This window comes from Vombatus ursinus, unplaced genomic scaffold (genome assembly GCF_900497805.2).
Source record: "Vombatus ursinus unplaced genomic scaffold, bare-nosed wombat genome assembly UNPS02014852.1, whole genome shotgun sequence".
NCBI classification, from domain to species: domain Eukaryota; kingdom Metazoa; phylum Chordata; class Mammalia; order Diprotodontia; family Vombatidae; genus Vombatus; species Vombatus ursinus.
This window is the reverse complement of record NW_020954630.1, coordinates 5,940,795-5,958,466: the sequence shown is the minus strand read 5'-3', so window position 1 is coordinate 5,958,466 and position 17,672 is coordinate 5,940,795. Positions and strand designations below refer to the sequence as shown.

The following is a 17,672-nucleotide window of genomic DNA, read 5'->3' as shown; positions in this document are numbered from 1 at the left end:
TTGATCCATAAGCACTCTTCCTTGCGGTAGGGGGGGGGGGGGGGGGGGGCGGGGCACTTAATCCAGCAGTCACTCTGTGGCCGAGAGAAGGTGATGCCTTGAAGCTATATTTGTTCCAGACAGCAGTCTCTGTCGGATCCGTCATGCGTGATGTCCGTCTTCCTGGGAAGGAGCTTGCTGCTGAGACAGAGCAGGAAGGCAGCCTTCAGTTCTGTGACACACATGCTAACATAACATTTCTTTCCCCAGCTCCTCCCCTGGGGGAATGGCAAGGGGAGGGGGCGGGAGGGAGGACACTTCGCAGTTGCATATTGTTAGATAGAAAGAACCACTTTTGTGCTCGGTGGGGGCACACTTAGTCCTCCTCCTCTTCTTCTTTCATTGTGACTGTGGGCAGTTTGTCCTGAATCCTGAAACACTCCACAAAGAAGTTGATGATGGATTGGTAGAGGTGTTGCTCCAGGGAGGAGCTGTGAAGGTAATGGCTTTCATCTGGGTAGATCTGTAAAGGGAGGCAGGGAGAGAATGTGAGGCACAATTACCATGAGAAACTCAACATTTCCTTGAAGGGGCCCCATAAGACAGTGCCTTTGACGCCACATAAACAGGTGGTGCTGTGGATAGAATGCTACACCTGACATCAGGAAGATCTGAGTTCAAATTTCAGCTTCAGAAACTTACTAACTCTCTGGCCCTGGGCAGGTCACTTCATCTAGGACTGCCTTGGTTTCTTCATCTATAAAATGGGCATAAGAAGATTCCCTACATCCCAGTGTTGTGAGAAATAAAATGAGACATTTGTAAAGCACTTTTCAAATCTTAAAGTACTGTATAAATGCTAGCTTTTATTATTATAATTATGTAAATGAAAGACCCACTTCTTCCATGCAGCTTTCTTAGTTCAGATGAGCTCTCTGTGGATAGGGCACTGCTGGAGGGTTTGGATTAAAAATCCCACCTCTGACACCATCCATCTGACCTTGGACTTAACCTCTTTGGGCTTCAATTTCCTCATCTGTCAATTGAGGGCATTAGGTCAGTTGGCCTCTGAGGTCCTCTCCAGTTCTACTTCTATGATCAGTCAATAGTACTTAGGCAAAATAACTCTCATTTAACCAAATCACAAACTCTACGTGCCCGTGGCAACTTTCTGAGATTGTAAGTTGCAGAGAGGGTGCTGATCTGCATTGGTAGAAGTTTTCTCAGTTGGGAGTTAACTATCCTAATGTCCTTCCAAGTCTAGTCCCTATTCCTATTTAATAGAATGCCATGTTTCCTTAAAACTTTAGGAATGAATATAAGAGGGAGGTTAGTACAATTGTTATGACTTCTATTTTGTAGAGGAAGAAAGTGAGACTTAGAGGACTGTGAATGTCTCAAGATCAAACAGCTCTTAAGTGTCAAAGCCAGAGCTCAAAGGCATGTTGTCTTTCAACTGTCTCTATTTTTCTACATTGCCTCTCTGGGAGTGATTCTGTCTACGTGACTCAGTTGAAGCAATACATTTACTGAACAACTTTGTTGAATGAAATCATTACTATTCAGTTTATATTTGTTACAAAAGCATAGAATTTGGAACTGTAAGGCACAGTAAAGATAACTGGGTTTATCTTTCTATAATTTTACAGACGGAGAAACTGAGGTCTACTGAAGTTAAGTGACTTGCCTAAGGTCAATAAAAATGTAGTGAGAACTGGGATAAAGGCCAAATTATGTGACTTCCAAACTAGTATTCAATGATGAAAACAAGGACAGGTAAGAGATGTTGACTATAAAAGCATGTCATGGCCATGAAAAAAAAAAAGGTGTCAGGAATGCTAAACATTAGATGTTGCTGAGGCAGGTGAAGAAAAAGTACCAAAAAAAAAAGGATTTTTTTATAAAAGCTATATTGGGAAAAAGAGGAATATCAAAGATTTGCTGATGGGGGTAGATGGTGCAATGATAATGGTGAGAAGATAAAGCTGCTTGAGTCCTCAGCATCTGTATCCTTTGATAAGGAGAATTACCTTTGGGCTAGAAAGTTAAAGAATATCACCAACAGGGAGTTAGTACCCAAGAAGTGTTGGAAGCTGGTAGGAGAGTCCTTAGTTGTCCTTGATGAGTTTAAATTAAAGAATGATCTTAAACCAAAGAGTCAGATCTTGGGAATAAAAGAGTAAATCTAAGCTGATTTATTATCACCTTTTTTAGTGTATTAAGGCTGTCTAATGAAGACTATCAATCCTTAATCATTATTTGTCCAATCATATCATTGCTAAAAGAAAACTAAGAGCCAGAAACTTAAAAATACAAAACAAAACCTTATCAGTTCTTGAGATGATAGGATTTAGTCCTGAAAGAGCTGATCCAGTCCAACTCCTTTCTTCTACTGTTGAGGGAACTTAAATCCAATAGATGTAAAGGGATTTGCCCAAGGTCACGTAGTAAGTGAGTCAAGTTACTAAGCATTTAAACCCAATTCCTAGTCTAGTGGCCAAAATTTAGATCAAATGGTGACCTATCAGCTGTACTGTTTCATTTATATTTACAGAAATTGAATCCAACCCATCAAATACTATTAAACCCCCCCACTAACATGGGGGGCTTAATATAATATGTGATAGATACTGGAGATATAAAAAATGAAATAAAAGATAAATCTTGCCCTGATTGGATTGTGTGTGTATATATATACACACACACACACCTTATATCTATCTATATCCCTTATATCTATACACATACATGTGTATGTGTGTATGACATATACACGGATAATGGGGACACTAGGCAACTTGGGCTAATGCAGTATGCCCATCCACATGGAGGCTTGTTGAGCCTGCTTCTGAAAATGAGTGCTGGAGGGGCCCTTCCCCTCTCTGATTCAGAGCATGGACAGATATCTTATCCTTTTGGCTTACTGCATAGTAATGGAAGACCTTAAACTGATTGTTAAGATAGAACTGAGTGTACCTCCAAAAGGCTTGCCCAACCTCTTCTTGGCTGCTTTTTTAGTGAGGAAGAAGAAGAAATGCTATGAGCTTCCTGGTGAGGGGAGTTTCATGATCTTATGGTGGCCTGAGGGGGAACATAAGGCAGCTGCAGAAACATCTGCTGCTGCTACCACTACCTTTCCCCACCCAGATCACCACTGGCCTTGAATACAAGGTAGTAACCTGGCCTGTTCCATTTCTGTGTCTGATGCACATTTGCCTAAGATCAAGAAAGAACACATTCAACAAAGGTGGTACCCATGTGTACCCAGTCATAGTGGCTTAGGGGAGAGGAGGTGAAGGTAGCAGCAGGTGCTGCTGGGGCTCCCTTATCTCTCCACCTATGCTGCCACATGGCCGTGAACCTCTTATGACCTGGAGACTCATAGCATTTCTTTTTCCTTTTTACTGGAAAGCTACCAGGGTAGAGAAAGTGATGTCATCTGTTCGAATCTTTTGTATGGCTAATTAGTTCTGACTCAGCATCCAATTAAAGGTCTATTCATCACTAAGCAGTAAACCATTAAGATACTTGCACATGCTCTAAATCCTTCTGGACGCAGGCTCACTAAGCCTCTATGTGGACATGCCATGGGTAGATCATAGTGAACATAATCCTAGTTACTGGGCCCTCACTGGCCAGTTCCTCATCATACATAAATATTTTTTAAACAATCAACAAGTGTTTATTAAGCAGCAGACACTCACCCAGGCACTCACCTAGTGCCGGGGGTACAAAGACAAATATTAAATAGTTCCTGACCTCAAGGAGTAGTACAAAAAAAGTGCTGTGGAAAAAATGAGAGGAGGAAAAGATACTTTCTAGTTTAGTGGAGGGTGGCACTGGCAGAAGGGGTACAATAAATAGGCATGGACAGGATGTGAGCAATGGCATCAAAACAGGAAAGGGGGAGGGGACAATGGCAGATCATGATGAGTTCTGTTTGGCTGGAATGAAGAATATATGAAAAAAGGGCAGTTAGGTGGTGCAGTGGATAGCACACCGGCCCTGGAGTTAGGAGGACCAGAGTTCAAATCCGGTCTCATACCAGACACTTGTTACTTACTAACTGTGTGATCCTAGGCAAGTCACTTAACCCCAATTGCCTCATATAAAAAAAAAAAGAAAAAAAAGAATATATGAAAAAGAGTAGTATGAGATAAGTCTGGAAAGGCAGGTTGAACTTAGACTGGACAGAACCAAAGCCAAGGTGACCCAAAGAGGAAAATTTTTTTGGCCAGATGATTATAGCTGTCTAGGCAAAAGATGGTAACATGGAGGCAATGTGAGTGCAGAAGCAAAAAGAGAAGACGGAACAGGAGAAGAGAGAGATGTGAAATGTCCTAGTTGGATAATCAATAGGAATTAGTGACAGATTGGACATGAAAGGTAAGGGAAGTTGGGGTGACTGAGCTAGTTGTTCAGGGTACCATTTATAGAAACTGGCAAAGTGTTTTTTAGGAGGGAGATGATCTTGGATTAGGATGTGGATGTGTAGAATTTGATACCCTGGCAGAACATCTTGGTGGAAAGATTCGGCAGAAAAATGGAGATGTGAGACTGGGGCTCAGGAAAGCAGATTAAGGTAAAGTAGATGGCTTTGCTTCCAGAATACGCAATAGGCATTCCTACACCATGAATTCTAATGGCTCTCTATTGCATCAAATAAAAAATCTTCTGTTTGGCATTCAAAGCCCTTCATAACCTAGCCCCCTCCTACCTTTCCAGTCTTCTTACATTTTACTCCCCACCATGTACTCTTCAATCCAGTGACACTGTCCTCCTGGCTGTTCCTCCAAGACATTCCATCTCTTGGCTCTGGGCATTTTCTCTGGCTGTCTCCCATGCCTGGAATGCCCTCCCTCTGCATAGCCATATCCCGGCTTCCTTTAAGTCCCAACTAAAATACCTTCTTCTTCAGGAAGTGTTTTCCAACCCCTCTTAATTCTAATGCCTTTCCTCTTCGAATGAACTCTTGCTTATCTTGTATCTATAGGTCTTTTGTAGGTATTTGTTTGATTATTGTCTCCCACAATTGACTGTGAACTCCTCAAGGGCAGGGGATGTCTTTTACCTCTTTTTGTATCCACAATGCTTAGTACAGTGCCTAGCTAGCATATGATAGGTCTTTAATAAATGTTTATTGACTGACTGACCCTACTCAGAAATCCTAGGGTGCCTAGACCTCAGCTCCTCCTCCCCTCAATCTAAATTTGATAAAATATAAGTGAGTAAAGTTTTATCCTATGGGCCACTAAAACAAAGTCCCAATTGCTCTCACCCCTTCCATAGAATAGCTCAACCTATAGTGGTCACTGTTTTGATATTGATCTATCCTGTTCATTATGGGGTCAGTGGTACAGGACGTCTTTATTCATGATTCATCTGGTACATTCCCTCCCCTCCCCTCCCCCACCATGAGCAGAAAGGGTAAATCTAATTCAAATTAGTAAGCATGTATTAAGTACTTACCTCATGCAAAGCACTATGCTAGGTGCTGATAATATATACAAAGACAAAAACTAAAGAGTCTCTGCTCTCTAGTCATTCATAGGGCATACACACTTGGAAGTAAATACAAGATAACTTTTTTTGTGGTTCCTGGGGAGAGGGCTGAGAACTGAGGAAACCTGGGAAGGCTGCTTTAGGGGGCATCACCTAAGCAAGTCTTTCTATGACCTCCACAGAATTGGAGCTGTCCAAAACTGGAACAGACTGAGGTAGGAAGAAGTCAATTACTCCTCACTAGAAGCCTTCAAGCTGAGGCTACAGAATTCCCTGTTAGGGATATTGTAAGAAATATTTCCGTTCAAATATGCATTGGATTCAATGACTGAATTAGAAGACTGAAGTCCCTTCCAACTCTGAGATTCTGTGGGTGCTAATACAGCACCTGGATGCTTATTTGGAACTGTTTACCTGTCATACCTGAGTCACATGCATTTAACAGGTACAGGGAAGCACTGGGTCTGGGCTGAGATTCTATCTCTGATGCTTACTACCTTTGGCAAGTCACTAAACCCCCCTAGGGTTTAGTCCTCTCATCTGTAAAAGGAAGGGAATGAATTAGGTGACTTCTAAAGTTCCTTTCAACTCTGTGACAGAAATACATACACAAACACAGTTGTGTTTTGCAGAAATGAGAACTGATAGTAAAAATCCATGTTTTCTGCACACAACATTTTCCCAAGGGTGTCCCATATTTCAACCAATAAATCAGTGAAAGCAAATGACACCCCATTGGGACGTCTGTGTGGTTGATGAAAGGGAATAAGTTACACCTGGTGGAATCTGGCATTATGACAACAGAGCAGTCTAATGGTACAACATTTGAGTGCTTCAGAGGGAATCATTGTGTGTGGGGGGAAGAGTCAGAAGTCTTAGACTTCCCATCTGGGATAGTAGCAGTGGCCCAGGGCAGAGTCTGGGGTTGAGAGGCAAGAGGACAGGTGACTTCAGGGCTTTATAACGGCATCATCATTCAGACCTCTGATGAGAGCTACATGCAGCAGAGGAGATCATGGTGAGGACTCCATAAAGGTAAAGGAGGCCTTCTTATAACCAGGGGCTTGAGTTACACCCTTTGGCCACATGTGCTTTCCACATTTGGGATCCTTCTCCCCAGTGACCTTGTACATGTGTGTGTGTGAGAGGTGGTGCTTTTGTTCTGGCTATTTTTAGTATGCCATTATAGAAAATACCCTTTGTAAAGGTAATTGAATCTGGCTGGCTGTACTCAAGGGGGAGCATACCTGCTGGGGGGCTTGTGAGTGATATAGTAATAGAGTCTTCCACCCCTCAGGTTGTCCCTGGGATGCCAAGGGAAGAAATCGTTAGCTGCCCTCCGGGGACCCAGCTAGCCAGCACGAGTGAAGGCGGGGAGGAGACTGAGCCCAGTTGGGGTGCAATAACACAATTATGTTTTCTAAATGAGAAAAACAGGTCTGTTCACATATACCATACCTGCAAGCTGTAATTAGCCTTTCCTCTAATTAGATGTGCAATGAGCTCTGCTGTATGTTGGAAATGGATTTTTTCTGCAGGGGGGAAAAAAGGAAGTGTGTATCAGAAGCCACAATCACCATTAAAACCGAACTTATTCCCAGGTAAATGGTGCAATCATTGCTCAGGTTACTTACCATCGGCAGTTGCATGGATGATCAAGAACTGCTGTTCTTCCAGGGATGACACTCGATGGGCTAATCTGGTCATCTGGAAGGAAGCACAGACCAAGGATGTGAGTTTAATAATTTTTATTTATTTATTTATTTATTTTGGTGAGACAATCGGGATTAAGTGACTTGCCCAGGGTCACACAGCTAGTAAGTGTCAAGTGTCTGAGGCCAGATTTGAACTCAGGTCCTCCTGACTCCAAAGCTAGAGCTTTACCCACTGCACCATCTAGCTGCCCCTAGTTAGTCATTTTTAACATGAGGAACAAAGTGGTTTGTTTTTTTTTTTTTGAATGCATATACAAGATGTCCTCAAAGTCGTTAAGCTATCAAAGCTCAAAACTGCACTAAGACTTTTAGAACTCCCTGTATGAAACCTGCAGCATCTCTAGAAGACGGGCTCTAGTGGAAGCATCCCATGATTCAGAGCTTCCCTTTGCTGACTCTTGCCTTTGCTCACCAGACCAAAAAGAATAAAAAGTTCCTGCTCTCCCTTACTACGAAGTGCCACCATTTCAGCCAATGAACACTAGCTGGTTCCATGTCTGGGAGGTGGGTTTAACGATTCAGGTACAAACTTGTGCCCCTGTGGTTGATAATTAGGAAACTCCCACCCTGTAACAGGCTGCCCTGATCCAGGTATCTTAACCTGAAAATAGTTTAAGAAAGTAGGTTACCAGCTATTCCAGAGCTGGGAGTGATCGGTCATACAGTCCAGCCCTATGATTGTCCAGATGTGGGATCTTGGGAACAGAACAGTCAGGGGACTCTCCTGAGGTGACCCAGCTAAGTCAAGTGGTAGAGCTGCGATCTAAGTCCGAGTCTTCCTGACTTTAGCCCAGCACTCTTCCATGGGGCCTCCCCATCCCTTCTATTTGTTTTACTTTTACAGTTGACAAAGCTCTTTTATATACAGGATTTCCATCGAGTCTCACAACAGCCTGGGAAGGAGAGGATGAAACTGAGGTTCGTGGAAGTGGGGTCTTGTCCAAGGTCATAAGGCTTGTAAGGGATGGAGCTGGGACTAGAACCTAGGTCTCTTGATTCCTGGCCGAGGGCGTGTTCTATCGTGCCACCCCAGCCTTTCATAGCAACTGATGCTTCACTAGGACACTAACCAGAGAGGCAGGAAATAGCTTTTTTTGTTGAATCCAAATGCACTATTAGGAAGATTCTTAGGTAATACGATTTCAGGGGACTGACTTAGGACAGATCCCTGTGCCAAAACACCAGGCTTATAAGCCTAGTGATATTAGCAGTCCCCTTTATTTTATTTTTCAAAAAAAAAATGATCGATCCTATGCTTTTACATCACCTTCATTTCCATTTCCAAGGGAACCTCCTGTTCCCTTATTCAGAGAACCATCCTTTATAACAAAAGTTAAAGAGAAAAATAGTTCAGCAAAACCAACATATCAACTACATCTAATAGCATATGCAATATTCCATACTCTCCCTGTCTTCTTTCACCTGGCAAAGAAGAAAGGGTGCATTTCTTTAATGCTTTTTTGGATTCCCTTTAGCAGGAGACAAACCTAGCTCTTATTCTGCAATGGAATGCAAAGGCTCATGGGAGAGGCAATAAGGTCACTAGGTACCTGAAAGAAAAAATGGGGGACCCTAGGGAATTGAGGGTGAGGAGCTGGAGGGGCACAGAAAGATGATGCCTTCTGTATGTACTGAAGGGAAATATCTCAGACTGGGCAGTTGTTGTGAGGATCACTCTGTCCAAACCTACCTCATAAGCTCTGTTGTCAATTCCAAGGAGGCCCAAATATCTTTCAGAAAATGCAGAAGCTTGGAAAGAAACCGAGGCAAACATTAGTTAACTATCCCTTAGCCTGGAAAGCAGATACCCTACCCATTCCCATTCCCAAAACAGATCTTCACCTTGATCTAGTGGACTTTTTGCTTGAATAAAGCAACATCACTGTGGTGGCGCTTGTAAAATGTGCACTTTGGAATTTTTAAAAAATAGTTAAACTTTGGTTCTTGGGCCCATATTAATGTGATTCCTGAATTAATCCCCAAAGACCTTTGCGATCCCTTCAGTTACAAGTTTTCTCCCTCCTTAAACTATCTCCTATTAAACCCATCTGTGTCCACACTGTGTCCTTCCATTAGAACGGGACTTTTCCTGAGAGCTGGGACAATATTACTTTCATTTCCAATGCTTAGCACAGACTTTGCACATAGTATTTAATAAATATATGTTAAATGAAATTATCCACAAGGGAAAAGAATCAAATAAAGATTAAATAAGTCATTGCCAGGGAGATGTTCATGGTGTTCAAGACACATGCAACTCTATCTCTAGCCATCTCCAGCTGAATTCAATTTTTTTTTTTTTTACAATTGAAGATTCATTTCCAGAATGATTCCCTTAGGCACTGCCAGTTCCTTAACCATCAAGGCAAGAGTCACTTCTCTCCATCAGGTCCTACTAATTTAGGAAAATGAATTCATATATTTTAAAAACATTTCTACAAGGTTCAAATAAAAAGGATTTTTTCAGGCAAATCCCCCCCTCCCCCTGTATCTAGGTAGGAGATCCAACCCTGGTGTCAGGAAAAAACCCTGTGCATTCTGAGTAATTCTGATTTTACTGAAGATTTAAATTAAATCTGAATGGAAGATATACTTTTGAATGGAAAAATTCAGGTATTGTAAGTTTTCAGACCCTGGCTTATTGACTAGATTAAGTGTCCATTCTGTGACAGACACAAGGCCTATAAAGACAAAATTTAAACATATAAAATAAATACAGGGTAATTTGGGGTGGGGTGAGAATAGGGAAGATCTTATTTAGAAGGTGACACCTAAGCTGAAGTTTGAAAGAAACTAGGGATGATACTAAGAGGCAGAGGTAAGGAAGTGTACTTTAGGCACAGGGGACAGACAGTATTATTACTGGGATAAGGATGTATTATTTGACAAAAACTGCCGGGAAAATTGGACAGCAGTGTGGAAGAAATTAGATGTAGACCAATACCTCACACACAGTTAATTCCATGTCTTGGGAGATGGTTCATAATAGCATAAGGAAAGTTCAGGATTGGGTGCTGTTTTGTAAAGTATGGGGGAGAGGGAGAAAAAGTCAGCCTGTACTTGTATTATTCAAATACTTCACGTTCTGCCCCCCAAAACCAACTTTTCAACTTTCTTCCTCCTTCCTCAGAAAATACCCAAGTATATTCTATAACCTCAACCCCATGCAGGCCCTCCAGAGATCTAGGGCCATGATGAAGGAAAGGAATGGCAGTGAGAGTGTGGGTACAAAGACTTGCTCCCTTCCCTTCTCCAGCTAAGTTTGAGTACTCTTGTTCACCAGAGAGTAATTGTCTCTGTTTTATGTCCAGCTCCTACAAAATGTAAATGGGATTTCTGGTTACGAAGGCCAGCGAACAGTTGTTCTGTGCTAGGCACTGTGCTATACCCTGGGAATACAGAAGCAAGAAATGGTCTCTGCCTTCAAGGAACTCACATTCTAGGCGAGGAGACAGCATGAAAACAACTCAGAGGGGATTATGTTAGCAATGAGTTGGGGGGGGGAACTGGGAAAGACCTCCTGTAGAAGGTGGGATTGGAGATGAGTCTTGAACAAAGCTAGGGAAACTAGGAGGAAGATAATAACCATCATCATTATCATCCTAGCTAACATTTATATAGCACCTAATATGAGCCAGGCAATGTGCTAAGCCCTTTACAAGTATTATTTCATTTGATCCTAACAAAAACCCTGGGAGCTAGGTGCTATTATTTTCCCCATTTTTCAGATGAGGAAACTGAGGCAAGCAGAAGTCAAGTGACTTGCCTAGCTACTAAGTTTTCTGAGACTTGATTTGAACTTGGGTCCTCCTGACTCTAAGACCAATGCTCTATCTACTGCACCACCTAACTGAGAGCGAGGAGCAAAGACTGGAAAGATAGGAAGGGGCTGGGTATTTTTGGAGACACTTCTTCCACCAGGGTACATTATAACAGAATTTTACCTGCCTTCCAGGAACTCTCAAATTGCATTTGTAATAGACTCTGAATCACTGATGACGGAGAGACAAGGATTTGAGCTGAGGGTGTACGTGGGAAGCAATGCTGCTCACAGACAGAGATCATGCCCCCCACCCCAGTTCCTCCTGGTGATAAGGGCTATTTACCATAGTATTTGAAGTCCGTTATGGGGGAGAGAGCACAGCCACAGGTGAAAACTGGACCTTGACTTTGACCTTGATTTTCCACTTTTGTTGGAAGAATGTAAGTACTCAGGTACCCACCATAATCCTAGTGTGGAAAGAAAGAAAGATAAGATATAAATGACCACAGGTTAGTAATTAAAATGGTTTCAGAATATGATGGTAACTAAGGCATGAGCACATTGTAATTATTATTATACCATATTATATTATTATTATAATATTAGCAAAGGAATACTTTCCCACTCAATTGCCCTGTGATGCAGAAGAAACATTCACATTCTCTCACCAATTCTTTGGTCTTGAATCCTGTGTTTTTACACAGGGCTAGCTTTACCTTTGACTCAATTCCATACATATTTATTAAATGCCTACTATGTGCTAGGCACTGGGGATACAAAAAATAAAAAAAGGCCCTGCCCTCAACTACCTTACATTCTCCTGAGGGTGGGGCCGTCATGTCAATAGATAACATACAAAATTTATACAAAATACAGAGCAGGTAGGGAGTGGGGAGGATAAGTGGGAGAATCCCCAAAGGTCACTTGTAGAAAGTGGTACCAGAGCTGAACCTTGGAATTGAGGTGGAGGGAGGGAAGGAGGTGGAGACTCCGTGTGGAGAACAGTGAATAAGTCAGTTTGGTTGAAGCACAGAACGTGCGAGGGGGGATTAATGTGAAATCAGTCTGGACGATAGTAATTGCCCAGAGGAGTTTTATCTTTTATCTCAAAGTATCCAGTGATTTCTGGATCTCTTAAAGGAGGGGAATGACATGGTCAGACCTCTACCTTAGGTATGTCATTTTGATAGCTGAAGAGAAGACTGTGAAATATATAAAAGCAAAACAGTCACATGCCTAAGATTAGGTCCTCATTTTTATAGCAATTTGTTACAAACTTAGTATTAACAATCAATGCAACTCATTAAATTTGATTAACTATTACGGACATTCAAACAAATGAATCTCATCATACAGTGTTATAATGTTTCAGTCACTCTCTTTATATTTCCAGCAAAACTCTTTGTTCATTCCCATTCCAGTTTCCTCTTCTATGGTTATAATTAGGGTGTTCCTTGCCTTTCTGCTTTTTTTCCCCTTTTCAATAAATGTTTGGTGATAACAAAGCCTGAAATTCTCAGATTATTCATTCTTTTGGGTTAGGTTATTGCAGGTTCCCGTTAAGATGCAAACATCACCTGGGAAAGTCATCACATTCACAAATTATCATCCATTACCACCTCAGCTAGAAATTGGTTTGTCAAGATTCATTTCATTTCCCTAGAAGACCCCAAAAGAATGGGATGTAGGATGGATCAGTTTTGATGTAGGAAGCTGTGGATGATAAAGAAAGCAAGTCCTGATGCATAGGGAGGGAAGGTTTGGGTTCAACACCATCTCAAGGGGTCCCAGGAATTCCGCCTGGAGATGCAGTGGGAAGCATGAGGGCACTGGGCAACTAGAACGAGACTGGGGACATGATAAATAGAAGGGTGCCAATGTTAAAAAGATGCCTCCTTCACCATTTTGTTTAGGGCTGGCCCTGCTACTATGTTTACATTACATTAATTTGGAATCCAGAGCTATTCCTTGTTTCAAGTGCTCCCATTTGTAATGAAATAAGATGCAGAGTCTTACCATAGAAGAAATCCTTCTAAATAAGTACTCTATCCTTCACATTCAAAGTTGACCTTGCTGAACCGGGTTCTCTGAGCTGTGTTCTCCGTGGTAACAATGGTTTGCACTGGTCTATACATTCTCTGGACTTTTTTCCCTTCTATTTAACAGCAAATCAGGATTTCTTATAGAAACCCAGTTTTGTTTTATTTTTTCCAATTTTTCAACATTTTATTTAAAGTTTTAAGTTCCAAATTCTATCTCTCCCTCCTCCCTGAGATGGTAATCAGATTATGTAAATTATATAAAGCATTTCCATATTAGTCATTTTGCACAGGAAGACTCAAAAGAAAAAAAGAAAGTGAAAAATAGCATGCTTCAATCTATATTCAATCAATATAAGTTCTTTCTCTGGAGGTGAATAGTAAGCTTCATCATTAGTCCTTTGGGATTGTCTTGGATCATTGTGTTGCTGAGAATAGTTAAGTCATTCACAGTTCTTTATTGAACAATACTGCTGTTACTATGTACAACATTCTCCTGGTTCTGTTCACTTCAGTACGCATCAATTCATGTAAGTCTTTCCAGGTTTTTCTGAAATCATCCTGCCTGTCATTTCTTATAGCACAATAATATTCCATTACAATCATATACCACACCTTGTTTAGCCATTCCCCTATTGATGGGCATCCCTTTGATCTCCAATTCTTGGACACCACATAAAGAGCTGCTATAAATATTTTTATACAAAGAAGTCCTTTTTTTTTTGGATGTCTTTGGGATACAGAACTAGCAGTGGTATTGCTGGATCAAAGGGTAGGCACAATTTTATAGCCCTTTGGGCATAGTTCCAAATTGCTCTCCAGAATGGTTGGATAGGTTCACAACTCCACCAACAGTACATTACTGTCCCAGTTCTCCCACATCCCCTCCAACATTTTCTTTTTTTTGTCATGTTAGCCACTCATGTGAGGTGGTATCTCAGAGTTATTTTAATTTGTATTTCTCTGATCAATAGTGATTTAGAGCATTTTTTTTCATATAGCTATAGATAATTTTGATTTCTTTTTCTGAAAACTGCCTGTTCATATCTTTTGACCATTTATTAACTGGGGAATGACTTGTACTTTTTTTTTTTTTGGCTAGGCAGTGGGGTTAAGTGACTTGCCCAGGGTCACACAGCTAGTGAGTGTTGTGTGTCTGAGGCCAGATTTGAACTCGGGTCCTCCTGACTCCAGGGCCAGTGTTCTATTCACTGAACCACCTAGCTGTCCCATGACTTGTACTTTTATAAATTTGACTCAGTTCTCTATATATTTGAGAAATGAGGCCTTTATCAGAGATACTTGTTACAAAATTTCTCCCCCAGTTTTCTGCTTTCCCTATAATTTTGGTTGCGTTGGTTTTGTTTGTGCAAAACCTTTTTAATTTCATATAATCCATTCTCTGGACTTCTTACAATCAGCTACAACACTGTAGCTGATTGGGGTAGGGGGGCATGGCAGGCAGAGGGGAGGCAGGTCAAGGCTCTAATTATCTGAGATAACCTACAGGGCAGAAGCTCTTCACATGCTATGCTTGACAGAGATCCATTCCTTGGTTCATTTAAAGAATTGAAATCTTCCTTCCAATCCATTCCTTCCATCTCCTACCTACTTTACACAGCAGACAAGTCAACTGGCAAATGACTATAATCATTACATATTAAAAATACTAAAATCTAGGAATACTTGAAGAACGTTTTTTGTCTGCCTGGAAAACTCCCTGTGTGGGAACTCCCTCCAGCAAACTAATACAGCTGACAGATAAATAATGAATTAACCCATGGTTAATTAACCCAAACCCAGCCTGCTTTTGTAGGCCTGCTGCTAAGAATGATTTTTGTATTTTAAAATAAATCTCAGGGGAGGTACAAGAGCTTTTAGAGAGTTGGATTTGGCCCTTAGGCAGTAGTTTGCTTGCCCCTGATTAGTAGGGAAACCCTAGGAAGCTGTTTGAGGATAAACTTATCCAGGGTTACAGAGCTACTAAGTCAGATCTTCCTGACACCAAGCTCAGCCCTCCATCCATTATGGCGCACTGTCTCTGTTCATAAAATATATGGTACAAGGAAACTCTACTTATTCTTCTTTCCTGTTTGGCACCAGACCATAAACAACAGTAGATTTATAGGAACAAGGTAATGAAGCAGCTGGTGGACCCTTCTAGCAGTAGCTGGCTTCCTCCTTTCCCCAGAGGATACAGAAGAAAAAACTAAGCAAACAACTTATCTCTTAAAAGCAAAATAATAATAATAAATCACAGGCCATCAAACTGTAGGCACTCTCAATAAATCAAAGTGAAGTTGAAATGATGAAACCATTTAATGCTCTTCCACAGAGGGATGTGCCTTGAATGGAAAACAAAACAAGACAAAACCAGAGACTCACCTTCCCAAACACAGCAACACGTGTCTTGTCAATGTAGGGTTCCTTCAACATTGTCCTACGAGGTTAAAGGGGAGAAACAGCATTCAATACTAAAGTGCAAACTACACTGTCATTTTTTTTCAGGCAAAATCCAAAGCAACTCCCACTAATGACCTAGAGAAATGGAAGCCATTCCTGAAAATGGCAGACAGCTTGCACATTTGAAGGTCAGAAGGAAAGAGCATCTCATTAACCAATTAACCTCTCAACAAGGATTTATTAAGCTCCTACTATGTGCTTATGTCAGACACACTGAGCTGAGCGCTAGGTATACAGAGATAAATTAAAAGCAAAAGATTCTCTGTCCTCAAGGGGGAAAAACAGCAGGCCCACATTTTATCAGGAGAAACAACATGTACAGACATAAGCTTAAATATATGTGAAATAAATACAAAGTTCTATTTTGGGGAAAGGCATTAGTAGCTAGTAGGGATTAGAAAAGGCCTCCCATAGGAAGTAGTGACTGACTTGAGCTCTGAAGGAATTCAGAGTAGGGGAGGTGAGGAGGGAATGTTTTCTACCTGGCATAGGGGATGACCTGTGCAAATGCAGTCTGAGATGTGGGAGATGGGATAGTGTGTATCAGGGAGAGCAAGGAGGCTAGTTTGGTGGGAACCCAGAGTGAGTGAGAGTAATATGAAATCAGTGTGAAAAGAGAATTGGAGCCGGATTGTGAAGAACTATAAATGCCAACCAGAATTGTTTACATTTCATCCTACAAGTAATACGGAGCCACGACAGTTTACCTGTGCCTTAGGGGTATCACTTCTGCAGTTGTGTGTGGTGAATGACTAGAGAAGGAAGAGATTTGAAGGAAGGAGCATCGTTAGGATGTTGTGGCAATAACCCAGGTTAAGGGTGGGATGGGTACCTGGACTAGAATGGAGGGTGGCATGAGTGGAGAGAAGGGTTTAGATGGGAGATGTTGTGGAAGTAAAATTGATAAGAATTAGATAACTGATATTAGGAGAATCTTCCTAAAAATTTGAATTATTCAAAGTTGAATATATTGCTTCAGGAAGTAGTGAGTTCCCTCTCATTGAGGGTCTTCAAGCAGAGGCTAGATTAGCACTAGTTGGGAATGTTATTCTGGGGATTCATTTCAGGAATCGGTCAGATAGATGCTGAGTTTTCTTATAACTATAGTTGCATGCGCAGAGGCCATACATCGATAAACCACCTCAGCAGATGGGCTAAACCAGTTTGAGAGTGACCCGCAGGCCTCAAACCTGTTGGTGAGTTAGGGGGATGTCTACTCCAAACATGTGAAGACTTCTCTAGGCAGAATGGGTGGATAAGAACAGTTTGCTCCAACAGCCATGAAGGCAACTGAAGCAGGCGCTGTGGAGGGTTTAGAGATTGGTCAACTATTTAAGACACCATTATCCACTGCATTCTGGCCCATTGGCAGTCATCCTGACTTTTGTCTTGCCACTGGACATTAAAGACTCAGGAAGAGAGAGTGAGGCTAACCACTTGTGCAACTCTGCCTGTCTGATAAGACTTGGATAACTTAAATCCAATTCGTGAGCAAGTCAAGACATCACTTGCGATGTCATTGGTCCTCCTTGAAAACGAAGTATAAACAAGTTGCCCATGACACCTCATACTGGCTCCAGCCACAATTCACTTTCCTCTCTGGCCATCTCACCAGCCAAAATACCCACTTCTGTGCTTTTGCCCCACCCCCACTATCTACTTCTGCAGCCATAAGCACATTAATTTTGTCGTTGCTTATTTCAACCTAATTCCCTATGGCTTCACTCATCTGTGGCTTTTCAAACCAAAATACCCTTCCCTAGTCACCATTCACTATATATACATACACACTATATATAGTGTAAATATATACATATATATATATACACACATACACACACACATATACGTACATACATATATACATAGTTTCTTCTTATTACAATGTAAGCTCCTTGGGGGAAGGGGCTGTGATTATGTTTTTTATTTTTATCCCCAGCACTTAGTACAGTACTTAGCACCTTGTAAGTACTTAATAAATGCTTTTCTTTCATTTATTTCATACTAACTCTAAAACTCTGAGTTTTTCTGATGGGATAAAGGGAATAAAGGAGAGTGAAGAGTCTAGGTTGCGACTCTGAGGTTGCAAACCTGCCTGGCTGGAAGTGTGTTGGTTCCACAAGGGAAAGAGGGACGTTAGGAAGAGGTGTGGGTTTAGCGTAGAAAGGGAAGATGACAAATATCAACAAATATCTTTTGATCATCTTCTCT

The 17,672-nt window shown here is 41.4% G+C and overlaps 1 protein-coding gene across 1 annotated transcript in view; it reads right to left on the bottom strand.

The window, feature by feature from the left end:
• Positions 1-244: 244 nt before the first annotated feature.
• The window catches only part of DPP6 (dipeptidyl peptidase like 6), a 989,665-nt gene continuing 972,237 nt past the window's right edge, over positions 245-17,672 (bottom strand). The window contains exons 21-26 of the mRNA XM_027841049.1: positions 15,384-15,438; positions 11,303-11,426; positions 8,887-8,945; positions 7,116-7,188; positions 6,940-7,013; positions 245-502 (exon numbers count right to left, since the gene is read on the bottom strand). Of these exons, the coding sequence (XP_027696850.1) occupies positions 356-502; positions 6,940-7,013; positions 7,116-7,188; positions 8,887-8,945; positions 11,303-11,426; positions 15,384-15,438 (532 nt within the window). The 3' untranslated portion in view covers positions 245-355. The remainder of the gene's footprint in view (positions 503-6,939; positions 7,014-7,115; positions 7,189-8,886; positions 8,946-11,302; positions 11,427-15,383; positions 15,439-17,672) is intronic.